Source organism: Lactuca serriola, chromosome 6 (genome assembly GCF_051521515.1).
Source record: "Lactuca serriola cultivar US96UC23 chromosome 6, Lser_US96UC23_V15, whole genome shotgun sequence".
Classification (NCBI taxonomy): domain Eukaryota; kingdom Viridiplantae; phylum Streptophyta; class Magnoliopsida; order Asterales; family Asteraceae; genus Lactuca; species Lactuca serriola.
Window position 1 is genome coordinate 157,430,669 of NC_136413.1, and position 19,689 is coordinate 157,450,357.

The 19,689-nt window shown below is 34.6% G+C and overlaps 3 protein-coding genes across 4 annotated transcripts; 1 reads left to right on the plus strand and 2 right to left on the minus strand.

Moving 5' to 3' along the window:
- The first annotated feature begins 1,518 nt into the window (after window positions 1-1,518).
- LOC145057155 (O-fucosyltransferase 29-like) lies at window positions 1,519-6,047 on the plus strand. Its single transcript, XM_079004939.1, has 9 exons — window positions 1,519-2,202; window positions 3,114-3,204; window positions 3,315-3,391; window positions 3,678-3,766; window positions 3,852-4,041; window positions 4,151-4,332; window positions 4,486-4,588; window positions 4,675-5,003; window positions 5,418-6,047. Exons 1-9 carry the CDS (start codon window positions 1,876-1,878, stop codon window positions 5,800-5,802), a joined length of 1,773 nt encoding a protein of 590 aa, XP_078861065.1. The 5' UTR covers window positions 1,519-1,875; the 3' UTR covers window positions 5,803-6,047.
- A 419-nt stretch (window positions 6,048-6,466) lies between these two features.
- Window positions 6,467-7,510, minus strand: LOC145057156 (Putative membrane lipoprotein). The gene is made up of 3 exons (XM_079004941.1): window positions 7,355-7,510; window positions 7,165-7,280; window positions 6,467-6,718 (listed from the first exon to the last, which is right to left on the minus strand). Exons 1-2 carry the CDS (start codon window positions 7,420-7,422, stop codon window positions 7,169-7,171), a joined length of 180 nt encoding a protein of 59 aa, XP_078861067.1. The 5' UTR covers window positions 7,423-7,510; the 3' UTR covers window positions 6,467-6,718; window positions 7,165-7,168.
- Window positions 7,511-9,895: 2,385 nt separating this feature from the next.
- G2484-1 (protein) lies at window positions 9,896-19,689 on the minus strand. 2 transcript variants are annotated; one of them, XM_079004942.1, is made up of 15 exons: window positions 19,407-19,689; window positions 15,480-17,865; window positions 14,935-15,357; window positions 14,502-14,827; window positions 14,066-14,415; window positions 13,937-13,989; window positions 13,724-13,831; window positions 12,095-13,626; window positions 11,909-12,017; window positions 11,651-11,831; window positions 11,492-11,559; window positions 11,306-11,415; window positions 10,484-11,227; window positions 10,302-10,395; window positions 9,896-10,188 (listed from the first exon to the last, which is right to left on the minus strand). In XM_079004942.1, exons 2-15 carry the CDS (start codon window positions 17,854-17,856, stop codon window positions 10,169-10,171), a joined length of 6,495 nt encoding a protein of 2,164 aa, XP_078861068.1. In that variant the 5' UTR covers window positions 17,857-17,865; window positions 19,407-19,689; the 3' UTR covers window positions 9,896-10,168. The 2 variants fall into 2 exon arrangements, with proteins under 2 accessions (XP_078861068.1, XP_078861069.1); XM_079004943.1 differs by having other exon boundaries at window positions 19,404-19,689.

A 19,689-nucleotide genomic window follows, 5' to 3' on the forward strand; every position in this document is an offset into this window, starting at 1 on the left:
CCTTATGCTATCGTTTGATCAGATCTATGGTCTGTTGCCGACCAGATCTAGAAATTTTATGTGCTCAGGATTCTAAACGTTTAATTATGATATTAGAACTGACATGTAACTTTTGGAGTAATAAGGAGGAATACGCGTCTAAATCTTCCTCTATCTATATTCTCGTCTCAATACACCGAACGTCTGCTTTGGTGTATAGAATGTCATGATAAGGACTCATAGCAGACTGAGCAAATTGAGGAAATGAGAAGGCTTACGATATTGAATGATACCTATCGGAAGATATTTTAAGAGTGATATCTTGCCTTTAGAACACATCTAAGAAATAATACGTCTAGTACGGGAGAAGTACACTTTCGATTAGCAGAAAGAAAGATTTTTGGTATAATAATAGATGTTTGTAAATTCTAGTAGAATAATAGATGTTTGTAAAGTCTGTATTATTCATGTTTATGCTTATATATTGTATTGACGATGACATTCCAAAGTTTTTAATATAAATAAAATGCATTTATTTGGAATGCTTTGATAATAATTTTATTATGTTTTTTGGAATAAATTCCGTAATATTATTCTCCAAAAAGGATATTATGATTTTAAATAAACATAAACAAATCGGTTTTTTCTGACCGTGAAATTAGGGATGTCACATTTGAACTTAATGTCTTCGAATTCTTTTGAAGATCGAACATCAATTTTAGACCATTATAGATCGACATATTTATCCACCTTTTAAATCTTAGTTTTGTTTGAAGCCATCTTGTTTTCCACAACTTCCATATTTAAATATATTTCTTCATTGTTCATTGCCTTCAATTTCTTATGCATCTGTCATTAGTATATACGCAATGCTTATTTGGAAGTTCATGATCAATCCTAAGAAAATACTTATTTTTTCTTACTTGGTCCTGCATATTCCATAAGAAATTAAAAGAATTTCGTCAAAAAGAAAAATAAAGACATCGATATTACCATCCAATCAAGACAACCCCTAAACATTCCACATGTATTATCCTTACTCCAACTAACTGTAATATTCACTTCCTTCTCACGATTTCATCTATACGAAGAGTTTCATTCACATGGATTTCATTCTTGTAGATCATTTGGGTCAATGAAGGACAGAAGGACAATGCGGTAAAAAATCTCAAATCGATTGTCCGGATTTTGCAATGGGAAGAAAGACAACTTGAAGGACATATTGTGGACAAATAAATTAGGTCACTTGCCACGTAATCATCCATGTAAAATGCCAATTGACAAATGAAAATAGACAGTAGCCAATAAAAAAGATCTAACTTTGGACAAAAGAAAAAAAAAAAATATATATATATATATATATATATATATATATATATATATTTTTGTAGTATTTCAACTTTATTATAACAAAATAAAGAAAAGGAAAAAATCATTTTTTGCAAAACAAACGGAAGATAATGCATCTTTCGGTGTTTAGTTGAACGCCGTTATGGCTGCAAAGATGTTGCATCTGACAGACACAATCCACTGACCCACCATTATAAAAATCTCGAAATCAATTCGAAAATTTTCCCAGATTAACTTACGTAATCTAAATATTGTTCTTCCCAAATTACAAAATCCAAGACACACGCTCTTTCTCTCACTCTACATTCTCTTTCTTTCTCTTTCTAGATTAGAACACCCAGTTTACTTTCCAAGATATTGGAACTCCCCAATTTGATTAAAGATTTGCAATAAAGAAACCACTGATTTTGAGTTTTTTCAATTACACACAATCACAAACATTCATTTCTACTGTTGAAAAAGGAGAGAGTAGGTTTTCTGTGTGGAATGTAATATGAAATTGTGGAGAATACAAGAGCAGTATATTATATTATTCGATTTTAATAAATGGGGGTAGCAAAAGCTTGGAGATACACCGGAGGAGTTTTGGTGTTGGCTAAAAACCATCATCATCATCATAATCATAAAAGCAACAATCTGAAGCAAAAAAATCAGCAGCATTTGTTGTCTCGGCATCATCATTGTTTGCTATGGCAGCCGCTGGACACCGAGGCGGCGGTCGGTGGACAGAGGAGGCGGATCTCGTGGACGGTGGTTTGTGGGGTGTTGCTGTTTGTTTTGGGGTTGATATCGTTTTTTACAGGTCATGTTGCTTCTGATCTTGAGTGGTATTCGCATCGACTTGTTAAGCGCCGATTGTGGACGCACAAAGTGGTAATCTCTCTCTCTCTCTCTCTCTCTCTCTCTCTCTCTCTCACACACACACAAAACATTTGTCACGAACTGTAGGAAACAAATTTGGTTGTTTCTTCTTTTTTGTTGTTTTATGTTTTAATCTCAACAATGTTATTTGTTTGTTCTTCAGACATGGAGTTCAGTTGAAGAACATATTTTGTTTGTTTGTGGTGTTTCTTTGTTTGTTGTCTGTAACCCCAATATAAACGAGTTTTGACCTTCAATTTATTGCGAAAAAGCTTAAATTTCTTGAACAAATTGATATCTTGAAGCTTAATTCTGAATTTCTCTGTGAATTTATCCAAAGTTTAAAACTTTTATGCAAATTTTCTGGGTTAAGATCTTGTTGAGTTGTTTCTTGAATCTTTATTTGAGTTGCATTGCTTGAATCAACAGTTTCTCTTTCGTTGTGAAATTTCTTGTTTATTTTTCTCTTTTAAGGTCTAATTTCTTGAACAAAAATCTCGAAGCCAAATTCAAAACTTCTATGAGAATCTTTTTTATGGGGTAAGGTTTGAGTTCTTGAAAGTTTCTTGTGTTGCATTGCTTGGAATAGCAGTTTCTCTTTAGTTGTCAGATTTATATTCTTTTTCCTCTTTTAGAACTCTAGTTTCTTGAAGAGAAAAGATATTTTGATGCTAAATCTGAAACTTCCATGCGAATTTTCAAGGGCAAACTTTTGTTTCTTCAAATTTATTGCACCCTTCTTTTTAGAGGTCTAATTTCTTGAACAAAAGTGACATTTTGGATGTTCATATTTTCGTTTAAACTAATTACCATAATCAGTTTTGAGTGTTTAGATAAAAGGGATTATGATTATTTAAGGTCAAAATAGTCAGACTCTTTATTTATTTCATTTTTAAAATTTTTTAATTTTACTTTAAACTTAGGTGCGGTTTAGCCCTGGACCCGTTGACATATGGAAATCCAAGTTCTCAAAATTCTATTATGGATGCAGTGAAAGAAGTCCTTATTATGCACGTAAGCCTTCTTACTTATTCTAAATTCTAATGATTACTCTAAATTTGTCCCACATTTATTTTAATTTCATTTGGAGATTTTTAAACCATAAAAAATTATGATTTATGCAGCTCCTGCTCGACAAATGCTTTCAAATGGTTATCTACTAATTGCTGCAAGTGGTGGATTGAACCAACAAAGAACAGGGGTAAATATAAATGTGTCCTTTTCTTAGTTCATTTGGGCATGCACAAACACACAACACAAAAAAATCTACCCAATTTCATCATTTTATCAATTTGGATTTTGGCCACTTAACTATTATTTTATTATAATTCTTTTAATAATAGTCTTTTGAATGGTCAATCACTACAGATAATAGTTAAGTGACTAAATCGATAAACTAATGAAAGTACAAATGCTTTTCAATATTTTGTCATGAAAATATATATATATTTTTCTTTATTTTTTATACACCAATTTCATTCTCTCAGATTACCGATGCGGTAGTTGTTGCACGTATTCTAAATGCTACTTTAGTAATTCCCGAGTTGGATCATCATTCGTATTGGAAAGATGATAGGTGAGTAATGAGTTGCGAGCTATTAGTATTACTTATTAAACTTTTTTGTGGGAAGTAATTTCTAAATTTCTATTTAAATTTGCAGTGACTTTGCCAATATATTTGATGTGGATTGGTTTATATCTTTTCTCGCGAATGATGTTCCTGTTGTTACGCGGGTCCCGGATAAATATATGAGATCACTTGAAAAACCACCGTACACAATGCGGGTCCCACGGAAATCAGAACCTCGATTTTACCTTGATGAAGTTTTGCCCATACTCTTGAGGAGACGTGTAAGATATTATTTTGAATTCAATAAACAAAAAGACTTAAAATGCAAGAATAGCAATGTTGTAATCGGGTAGATTTTCTAATTTGATTAGTGATAATTGATTTGTGCAGGTTCTTCAATTAACAAAGTTTGATTATAGGCTTTCTAGTGATCTAGATGAAGAGCTACAACGGTTGCGTTGTAGGGTGAATTATCATGCTTTACGTTTTACAAAACCAATACAAAACCTTGGTCAAAAGATTGTTATGGAAATGAGGAAGATGGCTACTCGATTCATTGCAATTCACTTGAGGTATCTAAAGACTACTACCCCTTCATCATATTTTCTTTAGAAGGAATAACAACATACTTTCTTTTATTTGTTTCTATTATAGGAGTGTGCTTTTAATATTTTCTTTATTTAGTTTTGTGCTTGATGTTTAATGGTATGTAATTTTATTTATAGGTTTGAGCCCGATATGCTTGCATTTTCGGGTTGCTACTATGGTGGTGGTGATAAAGAAAGATTTGAGCTCGGTGAAATTAGGAAAAGATGGGTAACATTACCCGTAAGCATCCATCTTCCATGTCTAAATTAGTAAATTTACCTTCTTTTGCTTGATTTTCTTTTAACTATATTTTACTTTTGATTTAGGAAACAAGTCCTGATGGAGAGAGAAAGCGAGGGAAATGTCCTCTAACACCTCATGAAGTAGGTTTAATGCTACGCGCACTTGGTTTTGAGAATAATACGTATCTTTATGTTGCATCGGGTGAAATATATGGTGGAGATGAGACTTTGAAGCCTCTTAGGGAACTATTTCCAAATTTTTACACAAAGGAGATGCTTGCTAGTGAAGAGCTTCAACCTTTTCTTCCATATTCTTCTCAACTTGCTGCCATTGATTACATTGTTTGTGATGAGAGTGATGTTTTTGTCACCAACAACAATGGGAACATGGCCAAAATTCTAGCGGGGAGAAGGTAAAAATTCTACAACTCTTCTCGTTAATTGCATGTGTCTAATTTGAATGGCTTTTTTACGTGATAAGGATGAGGAGGGCATTTACTTCTTTTCTTTGACCTCCTCTAGTAAGTCGTTCTTTATGCATTAAGTAAAAAAAAGAAACATCTGTATATAGCTTACAAGCCCAAGTCTTGTTCCCATTAAGTCCATTATAGAAAACATAATCTTCTAAATGTCTTTTTATGTCATTTTATATCTTTCAGCTAGCATATCAGCTACTTTTTACCAAATGTCATTTTTATCAGTTAGTTTTTCAGCTAGTAAGCTAAACATAGCCTAAGTAAAAAATAAACACCACCTAAGTATTTGACAATTGATTTGATTATTTTATAAGAAGCAACTAATTATTCTTATCTTGTGGCATTGAAAAGGAGGTACATGGGGCACAAGAGAACCATTCGACCAAATGCAAAAAAGCTCAATGCTTTATTTTTCAAACGTGAGAAAATACCATGGGAAACATTTGCTAAAAAGGTGAAAGCTGCCCAACAAGGATTCTTGGGTGAACCAGATGAGATGAAAACGGGTCGTGGTGAATTCCATGAATACCCTTCTACTTGTATTTGCAAGAAGCCCTTCAAGTTTTCTGACCTTGATAGCAACTACAATGCAAACCAAACCCTCACAAAATCATCCTTCAACCCCGAAGCAGAAACCGAATATGGACGCAATGAAGAAGATCAAGGTGTGCAAATTATAGTAGATGGAGGAGGTGTGGTGGAAGAGAAAGGTGGTGTTAACTTTTTGTCTGACTAATGGCAACAAGAAACTTTGATAGTTTTGTTTTTGGATATATGTCTTGGGCTAAGTTGGCTCAGTGTTGTATTTATATATTTTCTGATTGCCTATTTTACCCTTGTGGTGTCATGTTAGGGTTTTGAGTTTGAGTTTTAGAAGTGGCATTTGGGTATGAAATGAATCTGTGTATAGACAAGTGTCGACTTCTTGTGATAGTTTCCTTTTTTATATGGTAGGAGTAGCATATGGGTGTTAGTTTACAAGATACTTGAACTTTCGGTTAATTGATAAGTTTAGTTTGGTTTTGAAAAATTAGGGTTTGATTTTGAATCCATAATTGGCTTTTCTCATATTTCATCTAAAAGATCTTCCAATTGCATAAACAAACATTTAACCCTTATATTCTTTATATATCGTTTGCATATCCACATAACAGAAAGATGTTCATTATGATTCGTAATTTTTCAAAAAAAAATGAATTTTTGAACTTACAATATACTTTGAAAAACCGTAACCAACTAAATATGAAAAGTCTTCAAGGCAAAAAATAAATTCAAAATATTTTCATGAATTTATCAATCCATATAATATACCCTTTTAAAAAATTCCCAAAAAGGAAGGTCCAAATTCAAAGCATGACACAAAAAGAATACAGATGTGCTTTGTGAAGGAAAATTGGACATATCACCAAATCGAATTCTTTCACCCCTTGATTGATTCCTCAAAGGAAGCATAGCTAAGAATCTTCTCGAGTTACATATAATTACAAAAATAGGTAAAAAAAAAAAGTAGAAAGTATGTTTTTATATTTTCATGGTTAACAGAAACATGTAATTTTATCTTCCACAAGGATAAAAGAAGAAAATATGAGTTAATTTCTCAAACTCAAAACTAACTAACCGAAGCTACGATCCTCATCCAAAACAAAGTAAACCTGCAAGAACAACAAATGAAACTCAATAGAGAAACTATAACCATAGTCAATGGCCTCAAAGTTTGATATCACAGAGTCTGAAATTCATCAAATTGACACCAAAAGATTGTTCTATTGGTAATGACTAATGATTAATGAGTTTGTAACCTGTCAAGTTCAATGCTTGCTAGAATTCAGATCATATTAGAGTAGATAAGTGACCATTTTGACACTCAAGTGAAGATAAAGTAAAGTTTTTTTCTCTAATTTCCACCATCATACAGTTTTAGGAAGTTATGAAATTGACTTCACATCGTGAAAGTTGATAGCAATCAGATCAATTGAGAAGAATTGGAAGTTCCAACTGTGCCCTAACATTGTGGTTTTCTAATGATGTGAAATGATATACAAGGTTCACGAATGTGGTGGTGTGTAAGAACTAAGAGGAGTGAAAACGGAAACTTTACCGAATCATGAGTGTGGAGGAGTAGATGAGGAAGAATCAGGGTTTCCACGGCGGAGATCTGCAATTAGATCTCCTAATTCCTTCCGAGAAGATTCTCTGCCGAACATGAAGCCATACCTAAGAAGGGGGTGATTATGAAGAAAAACATCGGGAAAAATGGAAATGAGATGAAAAAAGGATTTGAAAATTACCAGAAGGAGACGGCAGAGAAAAGTCCGGCGGTTGCAACTGTCTGGATGAGAGTGAAGCTCTTCACCATTTTCCGCTCTCAAAGCTTCTGTAACCGTCGTAGGAGTGTGGTATGTCCGATCACCGATGTCGCTTCTTTTAATTTTTATTATATCTTTATTTTAGGTTTAGGGCATAATTTTAGAGATACTCACAAAAAATAACAAAAAAAAAAAACCATATTATTATTATCTACCCTAATAAATGAAAATGACTTTGCCACATGTCTTCATCTCATTCATTTGGACACATGGCATTTTCTAGAAATTTTAAAATTTTCTATTTTCCACTTGTCATTTTATTGTATTTTTGATTTTTATTAAATTAAAATTCACATTTAATATATAAGGTAATATATATGTAAGGTATTTATTAGAAAATGGTTTATATATGTAATGTATCTAATGCATTAAAGTCTCATTAATTTTAATAATTCAAAAAATTTCTTATTTTTCTTATAAATTTAAAGTTTTCAAATTGTTAAAATTTTATATTTAATTTTTTTTAAATAAACCCATGTAATACATGGGTCTCACACCTAGTTTGGAATATATTAAGTAAATGTCCTAATTTTTTAGTTTTTAGAATGATCGTTATGGCCTTATGGGATTTCGGATCTGTATATACTATATAATATGTATTCTCTTTCAATTACACCAAGCATTTCAACTAAATTTGTACTTATTGTATCAACAAAATTCGGTTTAGTAGGTTATTTGAACCTTTATAGGAATTTAATCGTTATGTATCATTTCGAGAGAATATAATGAGGCATTTCAAAATATTTTTCGGGTTTGGAGTTTGAAATAATACATATTTTTTAACATTTTTAATCAAAAATAACATCAATACGTTTTATTTGTTTGCTATATTTCATGGGGTTAACCCAAAATTTTGTACTATTGGATGTGTTCGGAATGTAGTATTTCGTGCATCTATTTCGAAGATGTTCCTTGTATTTTAAAAATATTATTTGTATTTCAGAGCTTTCCATGTGACGGTTCAATATGTTTAACTTGGATATTTTTTTATTGTGTTGATACATGGTTGTAAAAGATAAGGAATGAATCTGAAATAGTAACCATGTCCACGATGCATTTTTTAATTCTCCTAGCACTAGACCTTTGTGTTTGTGCCATAAATTTATGGAGAGACTGGGGTTAAATGTAAAATATGCAATGATATAACATCCAGATTCTTGGAGGTATTTAAATTATTGTATTTTGGATTTTGGGCAGTGTCACGTTGTGGTGAAGACATCTCACGACTTTCTAGAAATCAGATATTCACCGACTCAGACTTTCTAGAAATCAGATATTATGTACTCTTTGCTTGTTTCCTTGAACAAAATTTCCACTTTTGGATTATGTTCGGTCTTAGCGTGAAAATTCATGAGCAAATGTGGACAATAAAGTTTGTGATATGCATTTTGGAACACATGTATAATTTCATGTCAATGGAATTGACATTATCGGATATTATGGCTAAATTATCAATACCCTTATTACATTCTTTCAAACTTGATGAAAACCATATACATTGTTCCAACTCTTTGTTTTTCCCACAATGTATGTAAAGGGGAAATATGGTTGTTTCGCCCGTGTTCCACGCTAGGAACATGGTTTTAGAGTATTCCTTTTCAGATGGACACCATCTATTATGAGTAGCGGTCACATAGTTTTAAAACGTCTGAATCTACAGCATATTGGCCTTTTAGTTACAAAATGAAAGTACAAACTAATGTTGTATGCAAAATGAATCTATCAGTCAACCGATGGAAGCAAAAAAAAAAAAAAAAAAAAAAAAAAAAAAAAAAAAAAACCTCAAACTGATCATCGTCTTCTGCTTTAATGTCTAGAATATGTGTATAATGTCTTAAATGTAAGAAGTCCGGATTCTTTTAGGATTATGATGTCCATAAAGTAATATTAAAACGTACAATGTATCTATTAAAATAATCTTAAATGTAATTTATAACCGGTCAATTTTTTGACCCATTTATGTCATCTCAACATCATACCAGACACTTTGAAATGCAATCATTTCTTTTGGGACGAGACACACGTAATGGATCCATCATAGATGTTTTTTAGATGGTTCTAATTGTGGTCGATAGTCTTCAACTAAGGAGGTCCAGAGTTTCCAAAATCTATACTAATTTGCCCGGTAATAATTAATAGAACTGTGAAAATTTCTAAATATATAAAAACCTTCTTACATATCATTTAGTAGGGCTTAGACTTCGTCTCATACACCAAAGAAAAGCATTGTACTTGAAGGAAACTTTTATTGTGGATGATAAACTTTATTTTGCCAAATAAAACATATTGTATTTTGAAAACTCATTATGTAAGGTAATTGTTAACTAATAGTCAAATCAACATACTTTAGCGTAAGCTTGTTGTAGCTAGTCAAACATAGCTAGCCTAAGTTGGGTAAACATTGTAACACCCCTGAAATTCCAAGGCTAAAAACGTAAATTCAACCAAAAACTTAGCATTAAATAACAAAGAAACAACACCTAATTTTATACAACAAAAGCTGAATGCAAACAGAATAGGATGAAATCACAAGGTCAAGGTTTTAGTGTCTGAAACTCTTTACCACCATTTTTAATGATATATCTGTAACCATACAAGGTCCATATAGCGCCTATCAGGGGCAATTTGGTAAATATATAAACATCTTCTACAAGCTTTGCGTTTTAAGACCTTGGTAACCACTGTAATATCTAGTTCTACAATCTCTCGTTAATTACACACTTTGGAGAAATCGCCTCATCCAGGTCTAGGACTCCCTGTTACAAACATTATATATATATTTATTTATTTTAACAAGTTAATAACTTGTATTTATTTTATCAAAGTGGGATATAAAAAAAAGTTTTTTTGAGATTTGAGTAAATATTACCTTTTGACATACCCTTGTTGTGGTTTCTTTGACTTGCATATGAAACTGTAGGCATCTTTGAGATAGTCAAAGAACTCTGCAAACCTTCTAGAAGCTGTGTAGTAGAAAACAAAATTTGAAAAAATGAACAAAGCTTAGGAAATACATGTATAAAAATTATAGGGTGAAAGTACAAGACTGACCCTGGAAGTTGGCTGAATTTTACGATTTGACCTCCGTGGTTCAGATTCTGAAGTCAAATTCTCTTTGACTTCCAGTTTGGTTGACTTGTCATTACCAGATGGAATTTTCCTCTTGTTTAAACGCTCAGATACCACAACCTTCTTTGATGTTGAGCTTTGCTTTGGTGTATTCAATGGAGCATCTTTGGAAGAAGAAGAAGAAGAACCAAACCCTATATCCTTTTGCTGCTGACCTGGCATGTTTTCATCAGCACTAACATTTTTATCACTCACAGAGGGTTTTGATTTGTCCTTTTGAGCTAAAGTTCTGACAATCGTTGGAATTGGTGGTTTTCTAGTAGTTTTGAGTGGTTTGGATTTAGCTTCAGCAATTTGTTTTTCTTTAGATTCGTTTGTGAAAATCTTTCGGAGTGGATTAATATTTGTTGTGGTGTTATTATTATTATTTTTACTGCTTCCATCTCCAACATAGTGCTTGCTCACATCCATGAATTTTTGCTTTTTCCCTGGTTTAGGAACACCAAAAACCACCCGTGACCTTTCCTTTTGAAAACCACTCCTCATTGGTCCACGTGTCTTCTGTTTGTTGTCATCCATGGAGGTTTTACCTATATCAAAGGAAGTGTTTTGGGAAGAAAAGCTAGGTATCCTTGATTCTTGATGTCTACTACTTGTCTCAATATTATTCCATGCTTTATCCTTTTCTTTATCAAACTTCTGTCGTTTTTCTTGCGGTGTATCACCCTGTAGGAATACATATATTTTTTATATTAAATAAAAAGAAACCAAATAAATAGGGAAAGGAAAGAGAAAGTAACTAACCTCAGAAGAATGGCGTCCTTTCAAACTAGACCACTCAATCCACTTGTCATCCTTCCAGACAAGAGTTGGCCTCACATGCCATGACCTAACAATTGATGTCTTTCCTTGAGCTGGAAAAAGGGCAAAAAGGTCAAATTTCAGCACCTTTTATAAATTTTGAAGAAAAAGTCAGATAAAAATACCTACCAGGAAACTGGACAGTTAAAGAAGTTAAATCAATCTTATTTGTGTCCACAACAATTGCTTCATGCCAGCTACAAAAAAAAATACAGTTTGATGATTAATAAGTTAATATACATGAAAGCATTACGAATGAAAATGTAAGGAGTTAAGTTAAATGGTTACCTATCTTGTACCCAAACATCAACTTGATCTCCACTACACCAAGCATAATCTGAAAAGACTGTTCTGCCCCTCTTTCTACTCCCTTCAAATCGCATGGTGGTCAAAGGATGTGCTATACGAATCCTGGGTGCCTCGGTGCCTTCAACTTCAAGTGGGACCCATTCCATTAATTTCCCTGACCCTAAAGAAAAAAAAAAAACAGTAGAATGATTAATCAATAAATCAATATACAAGAATAAGTAAATTGTAACATGTTACCTTCATCTGATGGAATTTCAGTGTAACAGACAAAAGCTTTTCCATCTTTCAAAGTCAGTACATTAGCTGCAAACCAGGCACCTTTGTTCTTGTTATCATCTTTATACACCTAAAATCAGACAAACGGGTTGACAAAAAATCAAACAAGCTGTTAGAATCAGAAAAGTGAAATACTAATTCCCTTACCTCAACAAGACAACCCTCTTTAATGTTGTTATCTTTCCATGTGGGTGAAGTGCTTTGTGGCATCATGTCCACATCAGCAGCATTAGAAGCATCACTTGGTCCAATCTCCAAATCAGGAACTGCCCCAATGGTTTTGGTCAAGTCAATACCTTCACGAATCCTAGCTGTACTTTTATCGTTTTCATAGCTTGTAATCATCATCTGGTTCTTGAACAAATCATCATGTTTCAAAGTCTGAATCTTTTTATCACTGGAAGCAGCTTCAACATTCTGTTTTTTAGATGCCTGTGGAGTTTTCCAGTAGCCCTCGGGACCCGCTTCAACCAATTCACTAATAGCCAAGGGTTTACCCATTGCAACAATCTTCCCAGCTTGTGAGACAGCTTCAGCTGCCAGCTCAGCAGCTTTGACAATCGCATCTAGATTCTCAGCATGCTTTGAAGCAGCTGAAGCAGCTTCAATTCTCTTACGTGCAGCTTCTCTTGCAACAGATATGACTGAAGCAGGTGTAGTAGTTTTATGAGTTTCAGTTCTACTTGATAACAACACTTCATCAGCCATTAACCTTGCTTGTTCTGCAACATTTGATGCGATTTTAGCAGCATATGCAGCCACTTTAGCAACAGAAGCAGCAGCTGCAATGGAAACAGCTGAAGAAGCTAGCTTTGCTTCATCATCTGAAGCCAAACCAGAGCTCTTTTGTCTTTCTAATTGGCTCCATACATGTTGGCAGTGTGTGACTGCAACAGCAGCATGTTCAGCAGCTTCTGTTGCTTGTAGTTTGGACTCCTCAATTTTGGTCATGATTTCCTCTTTGGTTACAGTTTTCTCTGTGTTTCGGTCAACAGGCTTAGGTTGACCATGAGTAGTTTCAGGAGATAAAGCCGAGAGAAACTGATTGGTTTTGGGTGTGATGGAAACAGGTGTGGAGAAGGGGACAGGTGGAGGAGGAGAAGAAACAGGTGTCTGAGTCAAGTCAACAATATTAGGAGTCGGTTTTTTCCTTTTTCTGGTTTTTGAATCATTTGAAGGTTGACTAGATGAAACGATTGTGTTCTTGATGTGGGATATGGAAGAAGGTGGGATAGGAGAAATGATTGGAGAAGAAGAAAGGTCCACAGGAGTTACAGATAACCCTGGAGCACCTGATTCTTTAACAGTGGTTAGTTTTACAGACTCTGTTATAGGAAGTGAGGAAAAGCGAGCATTGAATGGAGAAAGTGGTGAAGAAGCAAGCCATTGACCAGGGAAAGGCCCCTGAGATGGCCAGGATTGATTATGTCCAGCAAAAGTCTGCACCCTTTGAGCTTGAAAAGGGTGAAGAGGAGAGAGTGTTTGGCGATAATCAAAAATAGCACTTCTTGGTGTGGGATTAGTCTGCAAACGATCATGAGGGGTAGAGATATTCCAAAGAGGAGAAGGAATTGGATTCATGGGACTAAGACTAACAATTGATCCTGTAATAATAGGTGTAGAGAGCACTTTGCTTTGAGCAGTATCAGTTTTAGTTTCTTGTTCAGGATCTCTGTTAGCTGCATTTCTCAAAAACAAAGTCAAATTCAGATGAACACTACAATAGTAATTACTAAATCAATAACGAATTTGAACAGCTTTAATGTCATGAGGTACCTGAGCGTGATTGCAAAGGGGTTAGAGGGTTGTTGACCTGAGTCTTATGACCATGAACACGTTCTATACAAGCATGCCAAGCAGCCTCCCAGGCTTTCCTTCCAGGATCTGCAAATATATGGGAAGAGGATGACAATAATATAAGATTTTGATTTGATTCGGTTAAAAATGACAAGTGTAAAGTGTATTATATACACTGTAAAGTAAACTGACCTGATTGTCCAAATGCAGCAATCATGTGAGGCTCTTCAGGTGACATCCCAGATCTGAAACATGTTTCAGACATGATTATAAAACCAAATGACAGACATACATGTGTATATGTATGAAAAGTAGACTTACATTAATGATCCATATACTAGAATCTGTGCTCGCAATTGCACTTGTTGAATGTCTGTGAAAGACTGGTGGGGTATAGAGGTTGGAATATTCAGATCAGGCTGATTCTCAGAGGTTATCAATGGAGAAGGCGATTTTTCCGTTCCTGAACGTCTTGTGGGAGTTGTTTCCTTTGAGTGGTTACCTTTTTTGGCAGTTTCTTTTCCAACTGATTTTCTTCTTGGCTTACGTTCAGAAGTTTTTTTGGCTCCTGATTCAACGGGTGCAACACTAGGCGTTTGAGGGGTAACCATAGTGTCTTGATGGGGTTTGTTAGAATCCAAAAGCCCACCAGAAGAACTAACAGGTGACACCTTCATATTACAGCCAGTGTTATCAAGAGTTATGGTGCAATGCAACAATAAACAAGTCATGTAAAGGACAAAGATATAAGGAATACCTTTGAGAAATCAATATTCTGAATGCCCGTTTGTCCAGTGACCTCAAAAGTGAAGCTTTTTCCTTCTTTTCTAGCACTACTTGAAGAAACCGACAGAAGTCCTCCATATCCTTCATTACTTATCTTTGAAAGTGGTGTATTCTCCATAGTACCCTTAGTGACCTCGTGCTTATCTTTTGCACTTTGAGAAGGTTCGATGCTTTTTGTGTCTAAAAATGAGAAAATTTGAGGTTTATCTTTATCCAAAGAAGCAGAACCACCTTCAGTCTCATGTACAGATGGAACAGCTACACTAACAGAAGCCTGCTGTTCATTTGAGATGTTGACTGCAAAAACAAAGTCAGGTAATCAGAACAACAAAACAAAATTGCATTTCAACAACTTTGATATGAAAATGAAAGAATGTCATTGTAAAGGAGCAAGGAAGATTCACCTGTTAAATTTAGAGGTTCCACTCCTCCTTCTCCTGCCATTGATTCTTTAGGATCCAGTAAACCTCCAGCATCAGCATTATTGGCCTCTTCTGATAAATCATAGGAAAGAGGGGTTGTCTCCAATGGCTTAGAGCACTTGAGATCACTTTGATTAACATCCACTGTTTGTTCACTTGGGCCCACATCAGAGCTTCCAACAGGAAGATCATCATGAGAATCTGAATCTTTTTTAACCAATGGTAATGGACTACTATCAACTTGTGGGGCCCCTTTCTGGCAATTTCCTCCTACTTCAACTTTTTCTTTATTATCATCATGCAATAAGCTCACCCCTAGTATAGGTGATCTTGGCTGGTCTTCAGCAACTATATCAGCTTCCTGTGTGACAGGAGATGATATTTTACTTGATTCCACATCAGCAACTGATTATGCAAAATGAAACAAGAATTAGTTCTGATAGATCATGAGTATCTGCATTTATATTGTATGTTTGAAACTCCAAATAAAAACCTAGATAATCTACAATAGTAAATCCTATACATACCAGCATCAGGTAGAACCACGATATCAGGTTCAGATATTTGAGTCATCACAATAGCCTCTTCACAAACTTCAGTAGACAAAGAAGATTCATCATTCTTTTGAGTATCATGAGCTCTATCGACATCCATGTCCGTATCCTTATAATCCAAATGCAATGTTGTGTCTCCTCTCTCATTGAAAGTAAAACCTTGATCCATAGAGACATCTTCTGGCTCCAATGATTGAGTTTCTTTATCACCCACATGTGCTAAACCAGAAATCTTGACAGATGAGCTTTGATTTGAATCCTCTGTGTCAATGTTTGGAGTAGCATTTCCAGACAAAGATGGTTCAACATTCTTTTGGCTATTAGGAGCTTCAACTTCATCTATGTCCATATCCTTAGACTCCAAAGGATCTCTTGCATCCCCTCTCTCACTGAAAGTAAAATCTTGATCCATAGAGGCAGCATCCAGCTCTGATGACTGAGTTTCATCACCCACCTTCACTACATTAGAAATATTGACAGGCAAGCTCTGATTTGAATCCTTAGTGTCAATATTAGGAGCATTATTTTCAGCCCCTTCATCCTCACTTGAGATGTCTACAACAGGCACTTCAGCTGAAGAGTTTGTTGATAATAAAGTGCTACCAACATTATTGTTGTCACTTCCTTCTACCTTTGAGACAGAAGGATCTTCTTGCAATTCATTAACAAGAGATTCACTTGCCAAATTACTACCCTCTTGATTTGCATCATCAGATATCTTAACAATATGCTCTGGCTCACTATTATGAAAGTTAAGATCACTTGCATTTTCATTTCCTGTTTCAAGGACTTCTTGTGTGTTATCTTGACCCTCCACAACACTTGCATCAACATTCTGAGAGGAACCTGCAACTCCATCTTCTACCTTGGAGGCAGAAAGATCTTGCAATTCATTAACAAAAGATTCACTTCCCAAATCACTACCCTTCTGATTTACATCATCACAAAGCTTATCAACATGCTCAGCCTCACTACTATGAAAGTTCTTTGACAGATCACTTGCATGTTCATTCTCCTGATGCTCCTCAATACTTGCTTCCTCTACCTTGGAGACAGATGGATCTTCTTGCAATTCATTAACAAAAGATTCATCTGCTAAATTAATATCCTCCTCTTTTGCATCATCATGTATCTTATGAATATGCCCAGGCTCACTACTATTAAAATTCTTTGAAAGATCCGTGTTTTCAATGGGCGTTTCAAGAACTTCTTGTGGGTTCTCAACACTTGCATCAACATTCAGTGAGGAACCTGCAATTCCACCTTCTACCTTGGAGACAGAAAGATCTTCTTGAGATTCATTGGCAAATGACTTGTTTCCTAAATTATTTCCCTCCTCATTTGCATCATCAGATATGTTATCAATATGTTCAGGTGCACTACTATGAAAGCTCTTTGGAAGATCATCAGTGTTTTCATTGTGTGTTTCAAGAACTTCAACACTTGCATTCACATTCTGTGAGGAGCCTGCATTTCCACATTCCACCTTGGAGACAAAAGGATCTTCTTGCAACTCAACAACAATGGGCTCATTTGCCAAATCATTCACCACGTGATTTGCATCATCACAAATCTTATCAATATGCTCAGACTCATTACTATAGTTCACTGAAAGATCAGTTTCATTTTCATTGAGTGTTTCAGGAACTGCTAGAGGGCTCTCCTGACACTCTTCAACACTTGCATCCACATTCTGTATAGTATCTGCATTTCCACATTCGACCTTGTTGACAGAAGGATCTTCTTGCATTTCATCTGCCAAATTACTACCCTCCGGATTTGCATCATCACACAAGTTATCAGCTTTTTTATCACCAAAAGATAAACCATATTTGTCACTTACAACTACAGAATCTAACTCCCCAGGAGAAATATGAGTCTCTTGAGATTGAGAAGTAAATGTAACATGAGATTGCTCAATAAAATTCTCCTGGAACTCATCTTGATCATTTCCATCACATTGCTTCAAGTTGGGATCCAGTTCTTCAGCCATTGTTTCTTCTAGAACTTTTTCTTCCTGCCCTACTGATTTCAAAAGCATTTCAACAGATTCTGAAGATGTTGCTTCAGACCATACATTTTGACTTCTTGATTCAGCCACACTTGAATTAAATGGTATTGCACTAGGTCCTTGTGAGTATTCCTCAATCCACTGATTATCTTCCTGACTTGTGATACCCAAAAAAACCTCGTTTTCAACCAGACTATCAAATCTTAGATGCTCTTGTAAGTTATCATCAAAGTCAAATTTGGGAAGAGGATATGAATGCAACACAGGAGAAACTTTGGAGCTCCCTTCCCCAGTTAAGTGCAGATTTTGTTCTTGAGCATCATTGTCATCATAATCCATTGAGTATCCCTACAGTTGAAATAAAGTAGTAAGGGAGATGTAGAAACAAAAACAAATTACATACACACATAGATAGGTAAACATATTTGAAGATAAAAAAATGTGTCAATGATGCTCAAGATCAAAATCTTCAAATATGTTTACAATAACTACACACACAGAGTTGTTGATAAGGAATGAAAAACAAATGTTTAGTTAGCAATCAAAATGGAAACATAATCCACAAGAAATTCCAACTTTTTTTTCATTTCATTGGGTATAGGAATGAAATATGTCAAAATTTGCCCTTGATGAATTACACTCCAGACCAATTAAATCTCTATCCAACTTTCCCAACTACAATTTATAAGGGAGTTTAATATATGATTTTTTAAAGAAATTTGCTATGTAGACCCTATATATCTACCAAATCTCCTTAATTACATATTCACATACAGCACGATTGGCTATTTAAGACTCCTTTATATTTCCGTCTACTATCTTACTTATCTTGTTTACTACTTTTTTCCTGGATCAATATATTTATTTCTTAAGATTGGTTTGTGTGTGATTCTTGTTTGGAGACGTTTATTTATCAAAATACAAATCCTCCTTGGTCATTGCCATAGTTTGAACAACTACCATTTATCATTTCATTTCACATCATCCATATAATGAGCTCTAGCAAGCAATCATCCTAAATAGGCATCTCTTCCTAACTTAAACTTCTCGATCTGCCCCAATTGCATAGAAAAAAAAAACCCCTTAAAAAATTTACATTCAAGGGAAAAAAAATCTATGGTTGGATGGACATTGTCTTAAAGGAAATATTTACATCAGTTACAGTAGAATCAATTTATAGTATCATAAGAAAGAAAAAGGTACAAGCTTTAGCTCAAGTGCAAAATCTTCATTTAAAACATAAAATCACATTTCAAAAACTAGCTAAAAGCAACAAAAGCCCTTTCAAGTTTAAGTTTAGGCCTCATATGAATAACTATAAACCCTTTGCCACAAACAGGAAAATGCATAAAACAAATCCATTCTATGAGTCCCAAAGCAACCTGGCCCTCTTCCCAAAAAGATATTTATTTTATAATGAAAGCATTCAAAAGAACTAACCATGATAAGTTTGATATATGATAGTTCATCTAACAGTTAGAACGCTTGTTTACACTCAAACATACAAGAAACAAAAATCTATGAGAATATGGTCATCACCCATAAATGCACACAAACACTAACCGCATGCAGGCCATCAGGCACAACTTTATGTTCATTTCAAACGACTCAAAAAGGTTTATTTTTACTTAATATATATATCTCTCTCGCACTCAATTCCACTAAAAATTACTTGAACGAAATCAAATTTGGCAAACACTAGATAACATAAAATAAACCCAAATTCACGCTAATCATGTTCAACATATTATCTGATATACAAAAAGTGAAACAATATTTGTGCAACAAACTCACTCTATCGTCAATGAAACAACACACGTTTACAGAGAAAAAGGAACTGTTGTTACCAGAAGAAGTAAATGTAGAAGAAGAGGATAAGATATTACTACCTCCCTCCATTCGGTGATTGAATCTGACCGTTTGATTAAAGCTGCCGGTGCTTCGCACAAAAGTCCCTCTAGGGCTCAGAAAGCTCAACTTCTTTCAAATTAAACAAGGAAAACAAACCCTAATTTTACACGGAAACACTAGACTCGTCAATGAATTCCAAGTTATGCGATCCAACACTGATTTTCAGAAATGAAATTGATTTCTAGGATGAATGAAATGAAGAAGTACCGCGACCTAGAGAGAAGGGGTAAGACACTCTTTCAGTGTTTTTGAAGGCGTGCG

What these genes read in the sequence shown, in the direction of transcription:
- LOC145057155 (XM_079004939.1), top strand. Translation starts at nt 1,876, where the DNA reads ATGGGGGTAGCAAAAGCTTGGAGATACACCGGAGGAGTTTTGGTGTTG. An exon ending in GATTGTGGACGCACAAAGTG is followed by an intron (nt 2,203 to 3,113) that starts GTAATCTCTCTC and finishes CTTTAAACTTAG; the next exon opens with GTGCGGTTTAGCCCTGGACC. An exon ending in AAGAAGTCCTTATTATGCAC is followed by an intron (nt 3,205 to 3,314) that starts GTAAGCCTTCTT and finishes TGATTTATGCAG; the next exon opens with CTCCTGCTCGACAAATGCTT.
- LOC145057156 (XM_079004941.1), bottom strand. Translation starts at nt 7,422, where the DNA reads ATGGTGAAGAGCTTCACTCTCATCCAGACAGTTGCAACCGCCGGACTT. An exon ending in TTCTCTGCCGTCTCCTTCTG is followed by an intron (nt 7,281 to 7,354) that starts GTAATTTTCAAA and finishes CCCCCTTCTTAG; the next exon opens with GTATGGCTTCATGTTCGGCA.
- G2484-1 (XM_079004942.1), bottom strand. Translation starts at nt 17,856, where the DNA reads ATGGATTATGATGACAATGATGCTCAAGAACAAAATCTGCACTTAACT. An exon ending in AGAATATTGATTTCTCAAAG is followed by an intron (nt 14,416 to 14,501) that starts GTATTCCTTATA and finishes TGTAATATGAAG; the next exon opens with GTGTCACCTGTTAGTTCTTC. An exon ending in TGCTGCATTTGGACAATCAG is followed by an intron (nt 13,832 to 13,936) that starts GTCAGTTTACTT and finishes ATATATTTGCAG; the next exon opens with ATCCTGGAAGGAAAGCCTGG.